Source organism: Panthera uncia, unplaced genomic scaffold, assembly GCF_023721935.1.
Source record: "Panthera uncia isolate 11264 unplaced genomic scaffold, Puncia_PCG_1.0 HiC_scaffold_1537, whole genome shotgun sequence".
NCBI classification, from domain to species: Eukaryota; Metazoa; Chordata; class Mammalia; order Carnivora; family Felidae; genus Panthera; species Panthera uncia.
This window is the reverse complement of record NW_026058181.1, coordinates 26038-47487: the sequence shown is the minus strand read 5'-3', so window position 1 is coordinate 47487 and position 21450 is coordinate 26038. Positions and strand designations below refer to the sequence as shown.

At 43.6% G+C, this 21450-nt stretch overlaps 1 protein-coding gene and 1 pseudogene across 5 annotated transcripts in view; one reads left to right on the top strand and one right to left on the bottom strand.

Annotated features, from left to right (window-relative positions):
- The first annotated feature begins 1615 nt into the window (after positions 1-1615).
- LOC125917152 (uncharacterized) lies at positions 1616-1727 on the top strand (annotated as a pseudogene).
- Positions 1728-2447: 720 nt separating this feature from the next.
- LOC125917151 (cytosolic carboxypeptidase 2-like) overlaps positions 2448-21450 on the bottom strand; it is a 44963-nt gene continuing 25960 nt past the window's right edge. For 3 of the 5 annotated variants that reach the window (XM_049623416.1, XM_049623418.1, XM_049623417.1), the window contains 9 exons: positions 20543-20699; positions 16274-16400; positions 15579-15679; positions 14432-14562; positions 10872-10938; positions 8713-8838; positions 8107-8232; positions 4942-5025; positions 2698-3419 (listed from right to left, as the gene is read on the bottom strand). In XM_049623416.1, coding sequence (XP_049479373.1) covers positions 3246-3419; positions 4942-5025; positions 8107-8232; positions 8713-8838; positions 10872-10938; positions 14432-14562; positions 15579-15679; positions 16274-16400; positions 20543-20699 — 1093 coding nt within the window. In that variant the 3' untranslated portion in view covers positions 2698-3245. Of the gene's footprint in view, positions 2635-2697; positions 3420-4941; positions 5026-8106; positions 8233-8712; positions 8839-10871; positions 10939-14431; positions 14563-15578; positions 15680-16273; positions 16401-20542; positions 20700-21450 lie in introns of those variants that run through there. The other 2 variants (XM_049623420.1, XM_049623421.1) reach the window with 2 other exon arrangements.

Here is a 21450-nt window from a genome sequence, read left to right as displayed (position 1 = left end):
AAAAAATATTTATTTATTTGTTTGTTTGTTTGTTTATTTATTTATTTATTTATTTATTTATTTTGAGGGAGAGGGGCAGAGAGAGAGGGAGAGAGAATCCCAAGGAGGTTCCACACTGTCAGCTCAGAGCCTGACGTGGGACTTGAACTCACAAACCTGAGCCAAAATCAAGAGTTGGATACTTAAGCACCTGAGCCACCCAGGTGCCCCTAAATATATATATATATATATATATATATTTAAGTAATCTCTTTGCCCAAGGTGGGGCTCGAATTCCTGAGCTCGAGGTCAAGAGTCACATGCTCTAACAACTAAGCCAGCCAGGCAACACCCTGCCGCCTTTAACCTTTGTTGACAGCTCTTGAATATAAGGTAGATGTTGGTCTCTGACCCGACTAAAATGCTCCATTCTCATGATTAACTCTTAGTGATCAAGATGCTATGGGTTGTTTCTCCTGCAGCATGAGATTTATTATGTTCATACAAAATCAATTACCTTAGTTTGTCATTTTAAAGTTTCCAGCTACGCGGGGCGCCTGGGTGACTCAGTTGGTTAAGTGGCCGACTTCGGCTCAGCTCATGATTTCACGGTCCAGGGGCTCAAGCCCCGAGAAGGGCTCTGTGCTAACAGCTCAGAGCCTGGAGCCTGTTTCAGATTCTGTGTCTCCCTCTCTCTGACCCTCCCTATTCATGCTCTGTCTCAAAAATAAATAAACGTTAAAAAAAATTTTTTTTAATTAAATAAAATAAAGTCTCCAGCTACGGGCGCCTGGGTGGCTCAGCCGGTTAAGGGTCCGACTTCGGCTCAGGTCGTGATCTCACAATTTGTGCGTTGGAGTCCTGAGTCAGGGTCTGTGCTGACAGTTCAGAGCCTGGAGCCTGCTTCAGATTCTGTGTCTCCCTCTTTCTCTGCCCCTCCCCTGCTCATGCTCTGTCTCTCCCTCTCAAAAATAAATAAACATTAAAAAAAATAATAAGTTTCCAGCTAGAGGCACCCTTTGCAACCTCCTACCAAAAGCAAAATGAGAAAGGCACACTGGCTGCTAGATGCTGCAGCATGTAAATCTGTGTGTGTGTGTGTGTGTGTGTGTGTGTGTGTGTGTTTGGGGGGAGGCACTTCTTCCTAACCATCCAAGCAGGAAGGCTTGCTTTCTTCTAAAGAAAACAAACAGCTACCCCTCTGCAGGCCTGACTGTGAGCTGAGCAGGTCTCAAAATGGAACTGCCACAATGTTTTGGCAATTATTGGATGTGGAGGCCGTGTCTGGATTACATGGATTCTCTCCTTCTTCCCTTTCAATATCTTAGCATTCAGACCACATCTCTCAGGAAGCTCTCCCCCACTCCCCTGGGAGTTTGTTGCTTTCAAAAAGCACTTACAAAAAATCTGATCGTATATTCTGATATTTGATTCCAAAAACATCACCGTAGTGGGGTGCTCTTTATAAACTTTCTCCAAAAGAGACAAGTATTTCTGAACAACTTTCATACAAAGGTTTGCCCTCAGCAGTTTGTAGCTGTCTGGGGACTTGTCCTTGAAAGATATCCTCTTAGGGACAAAAAGTGGGGTTTTGGATGTGCTTTAGGTTTTAGGGTGTGAGGTGTGGAACAGGCAGGTGCCTGCTTGCTTCGGCAGCACATATACTAAAATGGATACAGATCCTGAGAAGATTAGCATGGCCCCTGGGCAAGGAAGAGATGAAAATTCCTGAAGCGTTCCATATCAGAAACCAAACAAACAAATGAAAAAGAGCTCGAGCAGATATTCCCTTTAAAAAGACTCACATAGAGACACCTGGATGGCTCAGTCGGTTTAGCGTCCAACTCAATTTCAGCTCAAGTCATGATCTCATGCTTGTGAGATCAAACCCCACATCGGGCTCCATGCTGATAGTGTGGAGCCTGCTTGATATTCTCTCTCTCCTCTCTCTTTGCCCCTCCTCTGTTCATGTGCGCATGCTCTCTCTCAAAATATTAAAAAGATTTTTTTAAATGACACACCGTGTATGTGGAGGGTGGAAGGGTGGGTAATATAGGGGAACTCTCTGTACTGTCTCCTCAGTTTCTCTGTAAATCTAAAACTGTTCTCAAAATAAAGTCTATTAATTTTATTTATTTATTTATTTATTTATTTATTTATAATTTTTTTAATGTTTATTTTTAAGAGACGGAGAGACAGAGTATGAGTGGGGAAGGGTCAGAGAGAGAGAGGGAGATACAGAGTCAGAAGCAGGCTCCAGGCTCAGAGCTGCCAGCACAGAGCCTGACGTGGGGCACGAACCCACCAGCTGCGAGATCATGACCTGAACTGAAGTCAAACACCCAACCGATTGAGCCACCCAGGCACCCCAAGTCTATTAATTTTTTTAAAAGGCACAGATACTGGAATTGTAATAAAATTTGTGTTGCCATGTGGCCCTAATCATTAGTCATCCAGGTAGGGGTGGAGGCTGAAGGAGTTTACAGGCGATCGTGAAAAACACACCAGGAAACTTTCAATCCAATGTGACAGGAAGAGGGGAAAGTCAGAGCAGGAGGCCTGGCATGAGCCAGAGTGGCCCTTCTTCAACACGACTCCAGCCTGTTAACATGACAGGCTATAGTCCACTGACTGTGCTCGGTGCTCACGAGAGATCTAAAATATAAAACACCTGTTCACTTAAGGTTATGCAGTCGATCAATCAAAGGAAACAACTGGTTAGAGAGAAAGAATTTTAATCAATGGGTTAAAAAACATACGTAACCGTGTTGAACATAATAGATGTAAGACTAAACTGGCGAATACACGAATTGTTCTCTCTGTGTGGTATGAGCCAATGAGCTACCATGAGCCAATCTGATAATCACAGTCTGACCATTCATTGCTAGAAAGCTTTGACGCAAGACTTTTTAAACACAGCACACTCCCAGAATAGGTTTAAAATAGAATTTGAGCTCTTAATTTGCACATAATTTTAGAAAGACTATGTACTGGTTAGAATGAGGTATATCTGTGCTGTGGGTTCATGAACACACACCTCAATTTCTGATAAAGGAAGCTTTTGTATACATCATAATATAATTTCACTTTATGAAAAAAAACCTGATTCATGAGGTATGAGTCCCGAGGGCATGCATGCAATGTAAGCACACAGCGTAAGGTCAGTGCACCATGAGCACGCAACGCAGTGTACCCCAAGTCACGCAACTCCCCTCATTACGTGTCTAGCCCCACTGCCAATGACGCTCCTGTGTGGCCAAGGCCCCCTATGGGTACGTGTATATGTGCAAGGAGGGGTAAACCGTCATGGCGGCGCGGCCTCTCTTTGTGGCAGGATATCTGTTCCTGGACCAGTGTGACTTCATATCTGGAGCTGGCTCTTGGCTGGAGTTTGTGCTTCTCTTGGGAGAGCACGACACTGTGGATCTTGGCTTCTCCGTCTGGGCAAACAAGATATAAAAGTTGAATCACTCTATGTTGCGATTTCTGAAGTTATAGTTAGGGTCGGGGTTGGTTTAACGAGGAGTTAGTGAGAAGTATTTGCGTTTCTCCCCAAATGCCGAAGTACAGTCATTGATGTTGTTCCAGAGCACAGAGGAATCAAGCATTTGCCCTAATCCTTCAGAGAGCCGAAGAAGGGTTGGTCCGTGGGCAATATTTTAATTGCCCTGAGTTCAACGACTACATTTCATAAGCTGTCTAGAGACATTACACAGAGGGAAGAACTCGGTCTTTCAAGGTGGGAGGCTGCCCCATTGTTTTCACTTCTGCTTACCTATACCTGCAAGTTAAACGCCCACGTTAGAGAAACGTTCCACCAGAAATTGTAAGAAAAGGAAGGTAGAGGTCTGGATGGCATTCACCCGCCATCTGGGTTTAACGGAATCCCCCGTTACGTGTTATTGCCCAATTAGCAGGTTTCAGCTGTGGGATATGGTGTGAGCAACCTGGCGACGTCCTGAGCGAATGATGAAGACGAGAGGGGGCAGTTCGTGGCTCATCTGCCTGTCAGGACCGAAATCCTCTCTGATTTGATTCACCTGTACCTCTCTTCCCACTGCTGTCCCGGTTCTGTTAGGCCACGGGGGTTGGACTTCATCCTCCCGGAGGATGGCGGACTGAAGGGAGGGATTATGTCTTACAGTCCTCAAGGGGCCCTGCCCCTCCTAGACTCTCCATAAGCTACTGATGGCTACCCGGGAGCGCCAACCTGAGAAGTCCCGAACAGCAGCCTTGGGAAGCCAGCAGGGACGTCACCCTGGGAGAGCCGTCCATTCTCTCTAGTTTGCCCACGTTACTCCAGCGGTGCTCACGCTGTTCGCCGCGGGCACACGTGAGCAGCACCCGCCCAGAGACATACCCAGAGCTCTCGGCTTACTAGCTGTTTCTCCACTTCTTTTTCCTCCTTCTCAGGAAGGAATATGCCAGTGCAAATGAGCAAGAGAGATGTTATTAGGGGATAACGATGAACTCGTTCTAACTTAGTCCTTTCAAAAAGGAAACCATTCACAATCCTCGGTATCGAACGATCACTGGTAACACTGGCCGGGAGGCACACCTCACGACTGAGACTGATGGGTTTGTTGTTACCATCTCCTAGGGCTGAGAACCAATGCGTTATTCACTATCGCTGTTTCACCTGAAATGCTGCCATGGAGTTACAAAAGAATAGCTGCCGAACGAATGTTTGTTGAAATAAAACTAAATTCTCCACGGCAAGCTTTGAACTCTAGGGGGGATTCCTCCTATCCTGGGGTGCCTCGTGGGCTGCGCCCCCTGGTGGCCAGGGCCTCAGTAGCTGCGCGGGGGCAAAACGCCTCAGCCGTGCCCCGAGCAGCACCAACCCTAGGAGGTGAACTGTGCACCATGGATCACCACCCCCCCAGATCACACAAGGCACTTGAAAACCAAGTCAAATTAATTGCTGTCGTATAGGTGTGTATATATAGATTAGTGGCATACCTGCATTCTCTCTTTATTCTTAGTCAGGATCAAGGAGGGCATTTTTGATGGGTCCAGCGAGGTGCCCTTGTCTCTTCCATGTAACTGTGACCGAAATAGATGAGCACTTTCTCACTACATTTTCCACTTGCACGAATGTGATTATATAGAATATACATTGGGTGGCATTTAAAAAAATTTTTTTTAAGGTTTATTTATTTTTGAGAGAGAGAGAGAGTCAGAGCAGAGCAGGAGAGGGGCAGAGAGAGAGGGGGAGAGGGTCTTAAGCATGCTCCACACTGTCATCACAGAGCCCAATGTAGGGCTCGAACCCACAAACCATGAGATCATGATCTGAGCTGAAATCAAGAGTCAGATGTTCAACCAACTGAACCACCCAGGCGCCCCTACACTAGGTGTTTTTTTATTCACACATGTTAATTCATAACAATGCTGTAACACGGAAAGAGAGTCAAGACACAAATGAACAATAATTCAAAGAAAAGAAGGAAACTACTTATTTATGGACTGCCTACCAGATGCCAGGCATTTTACACAGTTTCACATCTACTTTTCTCAACATTTATGATGTGGAGATTATTACTCCAATATTTTAGAGGCAGAAACTGAGTCCCAGGGTGGTTCAGTAACTCAAGGAAAGTGACAGTAAGGCTGGAATTTGAACTCAAGAGGGACTTGAAAGCTGTGATCTTGCCACTGTCACACCAGACACCAAATTGCCCTCCATGCCTAACAGAGCCAGCTCGGTGGGGGTTCTTTGGTGTGACAGAGTGAGACCTCATTATGTCACTGTTAAACACAGGGTAGCATTCTGCAGGAAAAGGGCCTATTTTGCACCCTGTCTACTAAGACTTGTATACTATTATATGAAAACTTATTTATTTTTAAAATTTTTAAATGTTTATTTATTTTGCGAGAGAGCATTTGTGTGAGCAGGAGAGGAACAGAGAGAAGGGGAGAGAGAGAGAGACTCCCAAGCAGGTTCTGCAGTGTCAGCGCTGAGCCCCACGCAGGGCTCGATCTCACCAATTATGAAATCATGACTTGAGCTGAAATCAAGAGTCAGATGCTCAACTGACTGAGCCACCCAGGCGGCCCTTATTTTTTTATTTTTACTTTTTTTAAAGTTTATTATTTAAGTAATCCCTATACCCAACGTGGGGCTTAAACTCATGATACCAAGATCAAGAGTTGCATGCTGTTCTGACTGAGCCAGGCAAGCACCCCACCAAAACTTGTTTTTATACATCAAAAACACATTTTTTTAAAAATTTTTTTCAACATTTATTCATTTTTGAGAGTGAGAGAGACAGAGCATGAGTGGGGGAGGGGCAGAGGGAGAGGGAGACACAAAATCAGAAGCAGGCTCCAGGCTCTGAGCTGTCAGCACAGAGCCCGACGCAGGTCTCGAACTCACTGACCACGAGATCATGACCCGAACTGAAGTCGGACGCTCAACCGACTGAGCCACCCAGGCGCCCCCCAAAAAACACAAGTATTTTATAGGTACATAATTCCAAAGTACTAAAAAAATGATTGGGTGCCTTTCCTCTGTGCTCCTTCTGCATCCTACTCTGTGATGTAATTTCCTGCTTCTTTGTTCAAATCCCCAGTAGACTCTAAGGTCCCTAAGGCAGAGATGGTGTTTTGTTCGATGTTGCATTCCCAGCACACAGGAGAGCGTGTGGCATGTGGGGTCACACAGTACAATTTGTTGACTGCAGGGGTAGACAGATGATGAAACCACCTGTTCTTATGCTCTGGGTAAAAAAATCACAAACCACCAATATCCGTCGTCAGACTTCAGTGGTGTCTACTCCAAAGCAGTGTCAATGTCCCCACTGATTTTAATGTTTCCCTGCTCCTGGTGGCATTGACAGGGAAGAGTGACATAGGGGGCTATTGTATTCTTCAGCCTGTGGGACAGATGTGCTAATTGGAAAAATCAGAGAATCTACAACAAAGAGTCAAAGATGGAACAGAATAGAGAGCTCAGAAATAAACTCATGAATATATGGTGCATTAATTTTTTACAAAAGAGCCAAGCATTTACAACAGGGAAAAATGGTCTCTTCAATAAACAGTATTGGAAAAACTAGATGTCCACATGCAAAATAATGAAACTGTACCCCTATCTTGTATCATACACGAAAGTCAACTCAAAATGGGTTAAAGAGTTATACTTAAGACCTGAAACCGTCAAACTCCTAGAAGAAAACACAGGAGGTAGGCTTCTCGACAATGGTTTAGGCAATGATTTTTTGGATTTGATCCCCAAAGCAAAAATAAACAAGTGGGACTACAGCAAACTAAAAAGCTTCTGCACGGCAAATCATCAATAAAATCAGAAGGCAGGGGCACCTGGCTGGCTCAATCGGTAGAGTGTGTGAACCTTGATCTCAGTGTTGTGAGTTTAAACTCTATGTTGGGGGTAGAGATTACTTAAAAAAATTTTTTTTGAACCTAAAAAAAAAAAACAAAATCAGAAGGAAACCTATGGAATGAGAAAATATTTGCAAATAATATTATTCAGTCTTAAAAAAGAAGGAAATCCTGCCATCTGTGACAACATGGATGAAATTAGAGGGCATCGTGCTGAGTGAAATAAGCCAGACAGAAAAAGACAAACACTGCCTGGTATCGCTTATGTGTGGAACCGAAAAAAAAAAGGTCAAACTCATAGAAACAGAGAGTAGAATGGTGGTTGCTGGGGAGTGGAAGGAATAGGCAGAAGATGGTAAGAGACCATAAACTTTCAGTTATTAAAGAAAAAAATGGTAACTATGTGAAGTGGTGGGAACTCAGTGGTGGGAACCTTCTCACAGTGTGTACAGATATCAAATATCACATTGTACACTTTAAATATATTACCCCCCAAAAGTGTTTTTTTAACGTTTATTTATTTTGAGAGCAAGCAAGAGAGAGACAGAGTGGGAAAGGGGCAGAGAGAGAGAGAAGGAGAGAGAATCCCAAGCGGGCTCCCCACTGTGAGCCCAGAGCCCCACTCGGGGCTCGATCTCATGAACTGTGAGTTCATGACTTAAGCCAAAATCAAGAGTCAGGCATTTAACCAAATGGGCCACTCAGGCGCTCTGTGTAGGAGTTAAAAGTTTTGACACATTCTCCATGTGGAAGTTAAAAAAAAAAAAAAAGGTCAGGCAAAACTACTACCTCATTCAACCTTGGTTTTTCATTTCTCATCGCTGAAGAACTGGCATTCTCTGAATTTCTGAAAAAGGTAGGCTGTTTTTGCAGGGTAGAAGAAGCAAACCCTGCCCTTTCCTGGAAGGACTGAGTGCAAAGAGAATATTTTTCAATTGATCCATTGCAATTAATCTACTTATAATCGACCCGATCCACCCAACAGTAAAATGCCCACATCGGAAAGCATTTTCATCTTTAGGAAACAATGGCCGCTGGGAGAAGACTGGGAAGGAGCCAGCCTGGACGAGGCCTGACACCTCCGCCACGCAGCAACCCTGGGCTAGTTCCAGCCACCACTTCTCCAGCACCCCCGTTTCTTCTGGAAATCCAGACATGGCCAAAATCCAGACCAGAGTGCCATGGCAGAGGGTAGTGCAGGGGCCAGGGTGGAAATCTGCTCAGAGATGTCCAGAGGACCCATGGAAGAGCTCTGAACTCAAAATAGCTTCCCTCGACCCCATTCCCCATTCCCCTTCTGGTTGAGAGTAAACGTTAACCCCCTGTCCTGCTCCCGCTCTGGAATTCTCTTTAACCAGACCACAGAAGTAGGCAACAGAGCCTTCTTACCAGGGCATCTTCTGTTAACTTTAACTCCTGCATCCAATTATTTTTCTGATACTGTTCATTTCGCTGTTTCCTAGTCTGAAGCGGCTTCTTTTTTTTCTTCTTATACATCTTCTTCTTTTGATTCAACTGTTCCAAAAAGCACAGAGAACCTAGTCGTTGAGGATTCCGGAGGAAATGACCACCTGCGTGCAGCACTCTTTTACACAACACTCAAGACAGGAGAGCTGCCCCGGGACGTGGGCCCTCACGGTGCCCAACTGCTGCTGGCTCGGAGGACGAACAGTTCAGTTGCCTTGTTACCAGAGTCCGCTCCCCATTTAACACCCCCAAATCCCACTATTGCAGGTATGCTGCCAAAGGGACACCTATATCAATATCCAAATATCTGTGCTTTACAATATGAAACCAGATTACTTATGGCAATAATGTCAGGTACAGACAATACTGATATCGGGTGTGTAGTGAAGAGTCAGTTTGGCTGTTACACAAGGTGGCTTTAATAATTAAGCAAGTGCAGCTCAGGACTGATTTTCCAGGGACCTGTTGAGTGGCGACGCTTATATCGATGTTGTAAATGCAGCTGAAAAAATTATAGGGTCCATCCTGATTTGGCAGGCTCCATCTGACACAGCCTTAATCTCACCCTATGAGAGAGTTATTTCTTCTTCTTCCTTTTTTTTTTTTTTTTTTTTTTTTTTGAGAGAGAGTGAGTAGGATAAAGGGGCAGAGGAGGAGAGAGAGAGAATCTTAAGCAAGCAGATCCCAAGCTCAGTACGGAGCCTGACGTGGAGCTCAATCCCACGACCTTGGGATCATGACCGAGGCTGAAATCTAGAGATGGACACTCAACTGACTGAGCCATCCAGGCGCCTTGTGTGATGGAGGTATTTATTAATGCAACTATGAAATTATGTGCATAATGAACCACAACAAATATATCATCTATGTAATAAGATCTGTGAATGAGATGGGGCAAAGAAAATTTAATACATGGAAGTATAAAAAACTATCTAAAACTATATGAATAAAAAAACACTTTTTTGGGGCACCTGGCTAGCTTAATTGGTTAAGCATCTGACTCTTGATTTTGGCTCAGCTTATGATCTCACGGCTCATGGGATCAAGCCCCGACTCGGGCTCCAAGCTGACAGTGCAGACCCTGCGTGGGATTCTCTCCCTCCCCTTCTCTCTGCCCTTCCCCTGCTTATGTTCTTCCTCTCTCCTTCTCTCTTTCTCAAAATAAATAAAATAAACTTAAAAAAAGAAACACTTTTTTTTTTTTAAAGTATGGGTCTTTTTAACAACCTCTATCTATTGAAATAGTTTTGTTTTTGTTTTTTTAGGTAAACTCTACGCCCAATATGGGGCTTGAACCCCAAGATCAAGAGACAACCTCTATCTCTTAAGATGTTTTCACTTTTAGGGGCACCTAGGTGGCTCAGTTGGATAAATGTCCGACTTTGGCTCAAGTCATGATCTCATGGTTCGTGAGTTCAAACCCTATGTCGGGCTCTGTTCTGATGGCTTGGAGCCCGGAGCCCACTTCCGATTCTGTGTATCCTCTCTCTCTCTCTCTCTCTCTCTCTCTACCCCTCTCCCACTCGTACTCTGTCTCTCTCTCTCAAGAGTAAAAACAATTTTTTAAAAAAGATGCTTTTCAGTTTTAAACTTTTTAAAAAATTTTGTTGACTTTGTAGTCAACATGGAGTCTTCACATTTTTTCTCCTAGATTTTAAAAGGAAAGTTATTAAAAACAAATAAATAGGGGCGCCTGGGTGGCTCAGTTAGTTAAGCAACCGACTTTGGCTCAGGTCATGATTTCAAGATTCGTGAGTTTGAGCCCCACATCGGGCTTTCTGCTGACAGCTCAGAGCCTGGAGCCTGCTTTGGATTCTGTGTCTCCCTCTCTCTCTCTGCCCCTCCCTTGCTCTCTCTCTCTCTCTCTCTCTCAAAAATAAATAAAACATTTAAATAAATAAATAAAAGGAAAGTGATAAAGGACAAAATGAAAGACTCCAGGGCAGGGTAACCAGTTAGGATGCTATTGCTATATTTTCTATAGATTCTAGGATAGTTGGAAAATTCCACCAAATTATCCAGGAGACTCATGCTTTCCTTAAGGCTGCTACTTCCTGAGTGGAAGAGTCTGATAATCTTACCTCATCTGCTACGTTCAGTAGGTGAACAGGGAGACCATCTGAGAGGGAACTATCAGAACCACTGGTGCTGTTTCCAGAAGGAAAGAAGAAAGGGAGATGCCTGTTATTAATGTCTAGGACATATACATTTACCAGACTGGCAGCGTGGGAGTAGAATATCCAGTCCGCTATTTGCTCCCAGTGCCTGCATTTCGATGACCAGCAATTCCGGACAAGCACATTCATTCATTCATTCTGAACACCTACTACGTGCCAGGCAGGGCATCGAGCGCAGAGATGAGCATGACCAAGCCCTTGGCCCCAAGGAGTCTGTAATCCATGTGGCAAAGTAAGTACTGGCCAGGTGGGCAAAGCTGCTCGTGGCAGTGACTGTGGGACGCTGTGCAGCTCTAGAGAATAACAGACTACGATTTGTTTGAAAGCGGGGCTTGTTTCATTCATTCCTGTCTGGCCAGGTCCAGTTCAGAGAGCAAGGAGCCTCCCGGGTACTCTTTAAAACTGCGTTGAATATATACATAAACATATTTGATAACAAGGAATCTGTAGGTTATTACCTACAGGAATATTACTTTTATTATCTCAATTCCCACTTCAAAAGTTGTGGATGCGGGTCCAGACGGATCTGAAGTCTTCCCCCACAGAGGGCCAGCTCCCCCTTCCTTCAAGGGCTAGGATGAATGAGCACTTGGATTCTCCATCCCTGTGTCCTTCATCATGTCCATTGTTTAAGTGTCCCATTATACATCCCCCTCTCCCGGGGTGTGCGTGGCCAGAAGCCAGAGCTGGGCTCTAGAACATGGCCTCCATGTACAAAAAAGTGTCTTAGGCACAAAACTCAGATCTCCTGGGAAAAGAGCATTTCAAACCATTCTTTTGCTCAGGCCTTTCATCCTGTTCATGCTCCACCTCCCTCCCTTCAGTCCACAATGAGGAACCCCACGGTAAGACAGCGGGAAGAACACCTTCTCTTCTCAGATCTAATTCCCAATTCCCTGTTCTCAAAAGGCTTTTCTAGTCTGAGGAATAGCCTTTGAGGTCACTACTGGATAATAGTCTCTGAAGTCCCTTTTGGAGATAACGGAAAACTATTAATCAACGGGATAAAAACATTAGATGCGGCATGCCACGGAAAATGTTGAAAACCATGGACGTGCACACACAGGGCACACTCAAACTGGGCTTGGACGCTCGCAGTCTGCTTTTCTGGGTAATGGTGAGAATGGAGAGGTGGAGACCCATGGAGGCCCGTGATAGCTGGCTTCCTGTTCAGATGCCGGCAAAATGGTTTCAATAATTCTTAACTAAATGTATCTTAACTAAATGTGTCCCTGCTAAGCCAGCTAGGATGCAGTCTCCCTGTTTCGGAGTGGACTCCCCCCGGGCTCGGTACCAAGAGGTTGACATGCAGGGGCATTTTGTTTTTGAGGCTGAGATGAAGAGTGGTTCATGCAGTGGTCCTGGAGAGCAAGGCAAAGAATTCTGGAAGAGTGGAAGAGGCAACATGGTGAATGGGGCACACTGCCTGGCCTGATGGTCTGACTTGAGGTTCCTAAGGACACATTTGGGAGACTCAGCCAGCAGAACTGCTTTAGGGCCCAGATGTCAACTCTATGTCCACAGAGAGTAGGAAGGAGAGCCTTCGACTGTCCACCACAGTCTACAGCGCAGCCTCTGTCATGTCCAGCCCAGAAATCTTCTGACTGAGGGCAGCTGGGATGGGTATGAGGCACCTTGGCCAGTAAGCTGGAGTAGAAGGTGTTCCTGCCCACCTGTCAGATACTCACCCACCTGGTAGGCTTCCTAAAATAGTTGAAGAGATTATGAGTGTGGGGCTGAGACCTTACAAACTAAATTAATTCAACAAATATTTATTGAGCTCTCCCTATGTGCCGGGTACTCTGCACATGAGATACAGAGGTGAACAAAATAAAGATCTCTGACCTTGTGGGACCTACATCCAATAGGAGGAAACAGATAATACATAATAAACACAACAGAGATGTAAATGACCTAAGACAGACAGAAGGTGATAACATGCTATGGAAAAAAGTAGAGTACCTCAGGGAGATAGGGAATAGTGGCAGGAGGGCAAAGGCAGGGGAGCAAGTGGCAGCATTAGAGTAATGAGGGTAGGCCACATTGACAAATTTTACATTTAAACAAAGACTTGAAGGAGGTGAAGGAATGAGCCATGTGGATATTTGCGGGAAGAGCATTCTAGGCAGCTGGGACTGCTAGTGTAAAGGCCCTGGGGCAGAAGAGGGCCTGGCAAGTCTGAAGAAGAATGAGGCCAGTGTAGCCATAGAGAGAGGTGTGTGAAAGGGTGAGGGTGGAGGTTATAAGGTGTCAGGTGGCTAGATCCTATAGCCTGTCAGCCATTGTAGGGTCCTGGTCTTTCTACCTCATTTGCTGGATCCTCCCTATCTTTGTGACCTGTGCGCTGTGTACCCTGCTTAGACTTGGACCTCCTATTTACTCGAGCTGCACGTACTCCCTTGGGATCTCACCTAGTCTTAAGGTTTAAACATCATCTATCCAATGATGACTCTATTTGACCTCTCCAGCGAACTACACACTCATATATTCAACTGCCTATTTAATATCTCCATTTAGATGCCTAATAGACGTCTCAGACTGAACATGCCCAACACTAGCCTCCTGACCTTCACCGCTCCCCTAACCTTCTCCACCACCTTAATCTTTCCCATCTCACTTAAAAGGCAACTCCATCCAATCAATTATGGACTCATTCTCTTTCTTTCATGCTCCATATCTCATCCATAAGAAAATCCTAATGTTTGAAACTTCAAAATATATCCAGAATCCAACCAATTCATACACCCCAACCACTACAACTACTCATGTCTAGACCACCACCTGCATTTACCTGTATTATTGCAAGAGCCTCCAAATGCATGTCCCTGCTTACACCTTTCCTCTCTACAATCTATTTTCCACATAGCAGCCAGGGTATTCCCACTGAAACTAAAACCCAAGTCAGAACACGACACTTCTCTATTTAAAACTTTCCAAAAGCTTTCCGTCTCCCTTGGAGTTAAAGACAAAGGCTTTACAACTGCCTCAAGGCCCTACACGCACGGCCTGCCCATCTCCCTAACCTAGAAAAGATGCTGTCAAAGAGCAGGCACTCAATACGTAGTTGGTGAAGAAATGATATATATTTAAGTGCGCTACGATTTATTCAATATTTTGCACCTTTGGCTCAACCAACAAAACAACAGAGCAAATGAAAACAATAAAAAAATAGAACTTGTCTGGTTTTTCCTTGTGGTTTTTTTTTTTTTTTTTTGAGGGAGGGAGTGAGTGCTCTCGTACGTAGGAGGGGCAGAGAGAGAGAGGGAGAGAGAGAGAGAGAGAGAGAGAGAGAGAGAGAGAGGATCCCAAGCAGGCTCCCACGTGGTCAGTGTCAGCACGGAGCTCCAAACCAACAATTGTGAGATCATGACCTGAGCCAAAACCAAGAGCTGGCCATTTAACTGGCTGAGGCACTCCGGTGCCCCTCTCTGGTTTTTGTTTGAAATGAAGTTTCATTTCATTACCTGGATTCAATGTCAGACAAGCAGATGTCACTCCAACTTCCTTCTAAATCCATATCTTGTCCAAGCTCATTGAATTTCTTATGGATTTCTTGTTGTAAGAGCTCTTTAAGCTCTGTTAGGCACTGCATGAACTGTGGAAATCAATAAAAGGACATTTTTGATTATTCACTTATTTATATGTCAAATATTTACTAAGCATATGCGGAAAGGCACTTTATTTATTGCTGGGGACATAAAGATGTGTGAGTGGTAACCTCTGCTTCTAAGGACATGTTAACATATAAATTACATGAGCTGCAGTAAAAGTGTTTCTCGGGCAGAACATCAGTGAATTTCATGCTTTAGGTGCTTTTCCCTGGCTATGGACAATAACAAACTTCTTAAACAATTCAACGGTCTGATTTATTGTATTTTTGTGAATAGCAAGGAAGGAAACATTAGAATGGGGTTGTTCAGATTTTGGCTTATGGCAGATGTGATATAACAGGCCGTATTGTGGCTGATTCTCCTTTAAATATTTTTTTATTAAAGGGGCACCTGGGTGGCTCAGTTGATTAAGTGTCCAACTCTCGATTTTGGCTTAGGTCATGATCTCACAGTTTGTGAGTTCGAGCCCCCAACAGGCTCTGTGCTGACAGCCTGGAGCCTACTTGGGATTCTCTCTCTCCCTCTGACCCACGCCCCCCCTCTCTCTCACACACACAATAAGTAAATAAATATTAAAAATATATAAATAAATAAACTAAAAAAAGAAGTAAGAAGAGGAAAAAACTGAGGACACAGAAAAGGGAGGAGGTAATTAATAAGGCAAGACCTTAGGGAGGCCATGGATTGAGGGGCTGGTGGGTGCACAAAGGGCAGGGTTAGTTTCAGAGAAGGGGAAGAACTCCTGCTTTTCTGGAAAGCAAAATGAGGGAGAGGTGTGCTGAAGGAGGGTTGGCATGAAGGCTTCTATATTCTTGGTGAGTTATGAGGTTGCTATTTGTGGACAGTGTGCAGGCTGGGGGCTTTCTTTTACTGATTATAAAAACTTCAGAACGATATTAAGAGGAAAATAAAGACCACCTATAATCTCAGTAGGCTGACTTTGGACCCATGTGAAACTGATCACAGTAGCACCACCACATTTCTTGAACCCCATTTTTACCTTGGTTCGGTCAGGATCACAGAAATCCAGAAGGGTGTCACAAACATGATAACCTAGAGACTTTAGATCCTCAGTAGTAAAGTGAGTATCTCTTTTATTGCCTGAAAAAAAATCCATAAACATTTCTCACTAAATAATAAGCAAATGCAAATCTAATTTATGAATAGCTCCTTAGAAACGCCACCTCTGATTCTAGAATATTGTGCTTCTGGACAGGGTCTTTCTCCTTCTAGATCTGGTTTGGTTCAGAAGAATCTGACAATGAAAAAATTTCCAATCATGATGGCCATGATTACTGAAGTTTTACTCTGTGGTAGGCACTATGCCAAGGGCTTTACGTGCATTAAGTAGTACCTATAATGCAGGTATTACTTTTATTGCCAGTTAAAAAAAAAAATGAGGTTCAAAGAGTAAATGAAGTAACTGAGCCAGGATTACACACCTTGGAAATGGAGAGGCAATTTGAACCCAGATCTGCCTGATTCCCCATCAAGTATTATATTTGGGGCTATACTGCCCCACCAAGTGTTATATTTCACATTCATATTTAGGTTAGTCAAATTTGGCATAAGGCGCAGTTAAGAAAACTCTCTAGGTCAATCATCTCCCCAACATTCAAAAGGACTTCATGTCCTCAGAGCTTTGCTTGGCTTCCCCTTGTCATGCTGACCTATGATATACAAAAGAGAGCTTACCCAGTGTGGACCCCCCAAAGGTAGATTCCATGGTGTAGCTGTTCAGGATTCCCATCCGCCACATTACAACTCGTCCTGTTCCTTCTTTGCACTTTTGGACCTTAAAATTACAACTATGAAAAGAGAACTAAAGAGAAACCCAAATCCTCTGTTAATCATAAACTGGCAAATGTAAGATGCCAATGACTCATTAATATAAGAATGGTTTCCTTGGGGTCTATATATTATTTCCTAAAGTATGTTCCATAAAATAGTAATAATTCTAAGGGATTACAGAGGAGAAAATTAGTGCTATGGTCATGTTGGTCAGGAGGATGAGGGGCTAACAAAATTACACAGTCTTCCTGTGCAGGACCTTTTTTTTTATTTTGAGAGAGACAGAGAGAGCGTGAGTGGAGGAGGAGCAGAGAGAATGGGAGACAGAGAATCCCAAGCAGGCTCCACGCTGCCAGCACAGAGCCCAACGTGGGGCCTGAACCCATGAAACCACGAGATCATGACCTGAGCAGAAACCTAGAGTCAGATGCTTAACCGACTGAGCCACCCAGGCACCCCGTCTCCCAAGCATTTCATTATTGTAGACTGTGAGTCTCCAAAGGGGAGAGAGTAAATTCTGTTCCTTATTGCCCGTGAACCCTTGCTTCCCTTCCCTACCTTTCCAGGGACATTTTGCAGGACTAGGGTTCTTTGAACTCCAGTTTGGGAATGCTGGCTTACTTTGGCATTCAAGACACTAGCCACATTTCTAAGATTTATTTTCTACTCCTCTGCAACTTGAGCCCTTGGATCCATTTGGGTTTATCCTTTATATATGATCTGGGTATGCCTCACCCCTATAATCTGCCTAGAACTGTCTCACTTCCTCATACTTAATGTTCTTGGCTCAGAGTTCAATATCCTCCATTGTCCTTCATGACCACCCCAACGCTCTTTCCTTACTTGGAGTTTGTAATGTACACTTGGCACCTATCCCGACCTATCCTATCCTGCTGAAAATGCTTTACAGTGGGAAGGCATTTCACCACCTAGTGGTTTTTAAGTGGTGCACCCTGGAATCCAGGGGTTCTACTGAGGAGCCTCAAGCCACAAAGACTGAAGGAGCCAGAATGGGCAAGGTTCCAAGCCTGCCATCCCTCTTTAATTAGTATAGCTCTGTTTTTAATTGTTTTAGATACTGGGTTCTGGATGTCATTTGTTTTTTAATTAAAAAACTTTTTTTTAAATGTTTTTATTTTATTTTTTGAGAGAGCATGAGTGGGGGAGGAGCAGAGAGAGAGGGGGACACAGAATCTGAAGCAAGCTCCAGGCTCCAAGCTGTTAGTACAGAGTCCGATGTGGGGCTTGAACCCATGAACCACAAGATCATGACCTGAGCCAAAGTCGGACACTCAAGACTGAGCCACCCAGGCACCCCTAATTTTTTAAAAAATACTTATTTATTTAGAGAGAGAAAGACCAAGAGTGCAAGTGGGTGAGTGGCAGAGAGGCGGGGGGAAAGACAGAATCCCAAGCAGGCTCTGAACTGTCAGCATGTAGCCCAACATGGGGCTCGAACCCAAAACCTAAGAGATCATGACCTGAGCTGAAATCGAGTCAGACGCCTAACCAACTGAGCCACCCAGGTGCCCCTGGATGTCATTTATTTTTAATTAAAAAAACATCTTTTTTAACAAGACACATATTTGGATGCCATTTTATTTAAAGAGATCCCTAGCAAACACAGACAGGAAGATTTTTTAAAAACAAAGAGAAAAGGAAGGAAGGAAGGAAGAAAAAAATGGAGGGAGAAAGAAAAGCTTCCTCTTTCTTTTTAATGTAAGAATAGTAGATATAAAATATTTGTCACATATCTTTATAGGAGAAAATGTGCACTATCATTTAAAAACTTTTCTAAATCCAACCTAATTTCTTCTTTCTTTTTGGTAAATGTTTATTTATTTGATGGGGCACCTGGGTGGCTCAGTCGGTTAAGTGACCGGCTTCAGCTCAGGTCATGATCTTACAGTTAGTGAGTTCAAGGCCCAGATTGGGCTCTCGGCTGTCAGTGTAGAACCTGCTTCAGATCCTCACTTTGCCCTCCCCCGCTCCCTCTCTTTCTCTCAAAAATAAACAAACATTTGTTAAAGCAAGCGCACATGTGAGTGTGGGAGGGGCAAAGAGAGAAAGAGAATCCCAATCAGTGCAGAGCCTGACATGGGCTCAATCTCACGATTCATGAGATCACCACCTAAGCCAAAATCAAAAGTTGAGTACTTAAATGACTGAGCCACCCAGGCGCCCCTAATTTCTTCTTTCTAATGAAATTATGTTTTGTGGATCTATTTATGATGCTGAAAACCAACGCCTAAGCCAATGCAGATCCTCTGTTTATGCCTAACTGTCAGAGCTGTTACTCAGCCAACTGGTAAAGACTTTTAAGTTGTTTTTATTAGCCATTTACTATCTTACAGTTATTTGTAATCTTGTCTTATATAAACTTTTCTGTGGAGACTCATATAATATTAGTATTTTGTGTATCATTCAATCCCTTCTTCCACTGCCAAGCACAGGATTAAAGAGAATAAGTTACCTACTAAGAGTTTGAACTTGTGCCCAGGAAAAGCAGCCAGAGTAATTTTCAAAACTCATCTTCACTGAGGGGCGCCTGGGTGGCTCAGTCGGTTGAGTGTCCGACTTCAGCTTAGGTCATGATCCCACAGTTTGTGGGTTTGAGCCCCGCGTGCTGACAGCTCAGAGCCTGGAGCCTGCTTGGGATTCTTTGCCTCTCTCTCTCTCTCTCTCTGCCCTCCCCTGCTCGTACTTTGTCTGTGTCTGTCTCTCAAAAATGAATAAACATTAAAAAATTTTTTAAAATATCATCTTTATTGAGATATAACTCACATGCTGTAAAATTCACACATTTAAGGTACACAATTCAAGGATGTAAGTATATTTACAGTTGTGCAGCCATCACCACTCTCTGTTTAGAACATTTTCATTACCTCCAAAAAGAAACCCAGTACTTATTAGCAGTCAGGCCACCTCCCCCTCCCCACCGACTAATCACTACTTTCTGTTTCTACAGATCTGCCTCTTCTGAACATTTCATAGAATGGAATCACACAAAAATGTGGCCTTTTAGGTCTGGCTTCTTTCACGTAGCATGTTTCAAGATTGACCTATGTCTTAGCATATCAGCACCTCATTTTTTTATTGCTGAATAACATTCCATTGTGTGGATATACTATATATTATTTATCTGTTCTTTTGTGGATGTACACAGAGTAATTCTTAAAGCCACACCTTTCTAAATTCTTGAAGTACCTTTCCAAAGAAGATGTACAAATGGCCAATGGACACATAAAAAGATCCTCAACATCACACATCATCAGGGAAATGCAAATCAAAACCACAATATCACCTACACCCATCAGAATGGCTAGAATTAAAGACAAGAAATAACAAGGGTGGGTGTAGATGTGGAAAAGGAACCTTCATGCACTGTTGGTGGGAATGTAAATTGGTGCAGCCACAGTGGAAAACAATATGGAGGTTCCTCAAAAAGTTAAAAATAGAATTACCATATGACTCAGTAATTCCACTACTGGGTATTTACCCAAAGAAAACAAAAACACTAATTCAAAAAAGATATATATGTACCCATATATTTATGGCACCCATATGTTTATACCAAGGTATACATGTACCCATATGTTTATTGCACCCATATGTAATAGTCAAGATATGGAAACAACCCAAGTGTCTGTTAATAGATGAATGGATAAAGAAGATGTGGTATAGATACACAAGGGAATATTATTCAGCCATAAAAAAGAATGAGATCTTGCCATTTGCAACAACAAGGATGGACCTAAAGGGTAAAATGCTATGTGAAATAGAGAAAGACAAGTACCATATGATTTCAACCATATGTGGAATTTAAAAAACAAAACAAAGAAAAAAGAGACAAAAAAAAAAGCAGAGTCCTAAGTATAGAGAACAAACTGGTGGTTGGCAGAGGGGAGGAGGGAGGTGGATGGGTGAAATAGATAAAGGAGATTAAGGGTACACTTACGATGAACATTGAATACTGTAGAGAACTGTTGAATCATTATATTGTAAACGAAAACCAGAGTAAAGTCTTGAGGTCCAGGCTGCTGGGATTTACCCAAGATAATGAAAAGAAATGTGAAGTGGCAGATCAAACACTACATACAGGATGCAGCGAACTCCTTTCCTCCTTAGTCAATGGACGGAAGATTACCTTATGTGCTTACCTTGTGTGCTTACCTTATCTGGCGCATTTTTGCTTAACATTAAAGGAAAGACTCGCTCATGAAGCCAGTACTTGCGATCATTGTTATTACAGCCATACAAGAAGATATTATTCTTACGGCTGTGGCCATGGAAATCACAATACAAGAGAACCTCCCTTTCTTCAAGAAGTCTATTGAGAGGGGCAAACAAAAGATTTAGTGGACATCCAGATGCATGAAAATAATCAAGGATCTTTTACAGTCTCTTCCTTAAGTATGTCTGTTGCTACCTTCCCACTAAAGAAAATGCCAACCCCTTCAAAGGACCCTGTCCCCACCCTCGGCTACTGCTGTAAACATGCCACCAGCACTCCTCACCCCTGCCAGTCAGAGGGACTTGAAATGAAAACACCCCGATGTGGAAAGGGGTGTTGGGTAGGCCCTGCATAAGTTGACAAGGAAGTGGAGGAAATCAACTGAAAGAAAGCCCCCTCTGGGGGCAGACCTGGGGAAAGAGAAAGAGAAGGGAAGAGGCTGTAAGTGGAGGGATGAAAAAGAGAAACGAAGAAAGCCTGGGTCCCTGACTTTCCAGTACCGGTTCCTGTAAGGCTCAGCTCCTCTTTGTCTCCTCTTCACCCAGGACACCTCCTCAGTCTTCCATCACGGTCACCTTCTCCATGATGATAATGATAGGATGAAGAGGATGACAGTAATGCCACACACTTACAATGTGCTGAGCACTGCGCTAAACAGATGACAGGGGTCCTCATCTAATTCTCTTAAGTAACTACCCAAGGCAGGTAAGATTACCCTCCTCTACAGATGAGAAAGCTGAAGTGCAGAGAGGTGCAATCACATCCAAGGTCACAGAACCAGCCAGTAGTAACACCACGTCTCAAAGCCAGGCCTATCTTGACTCCCAAGCACATGCCCCTAGCCATC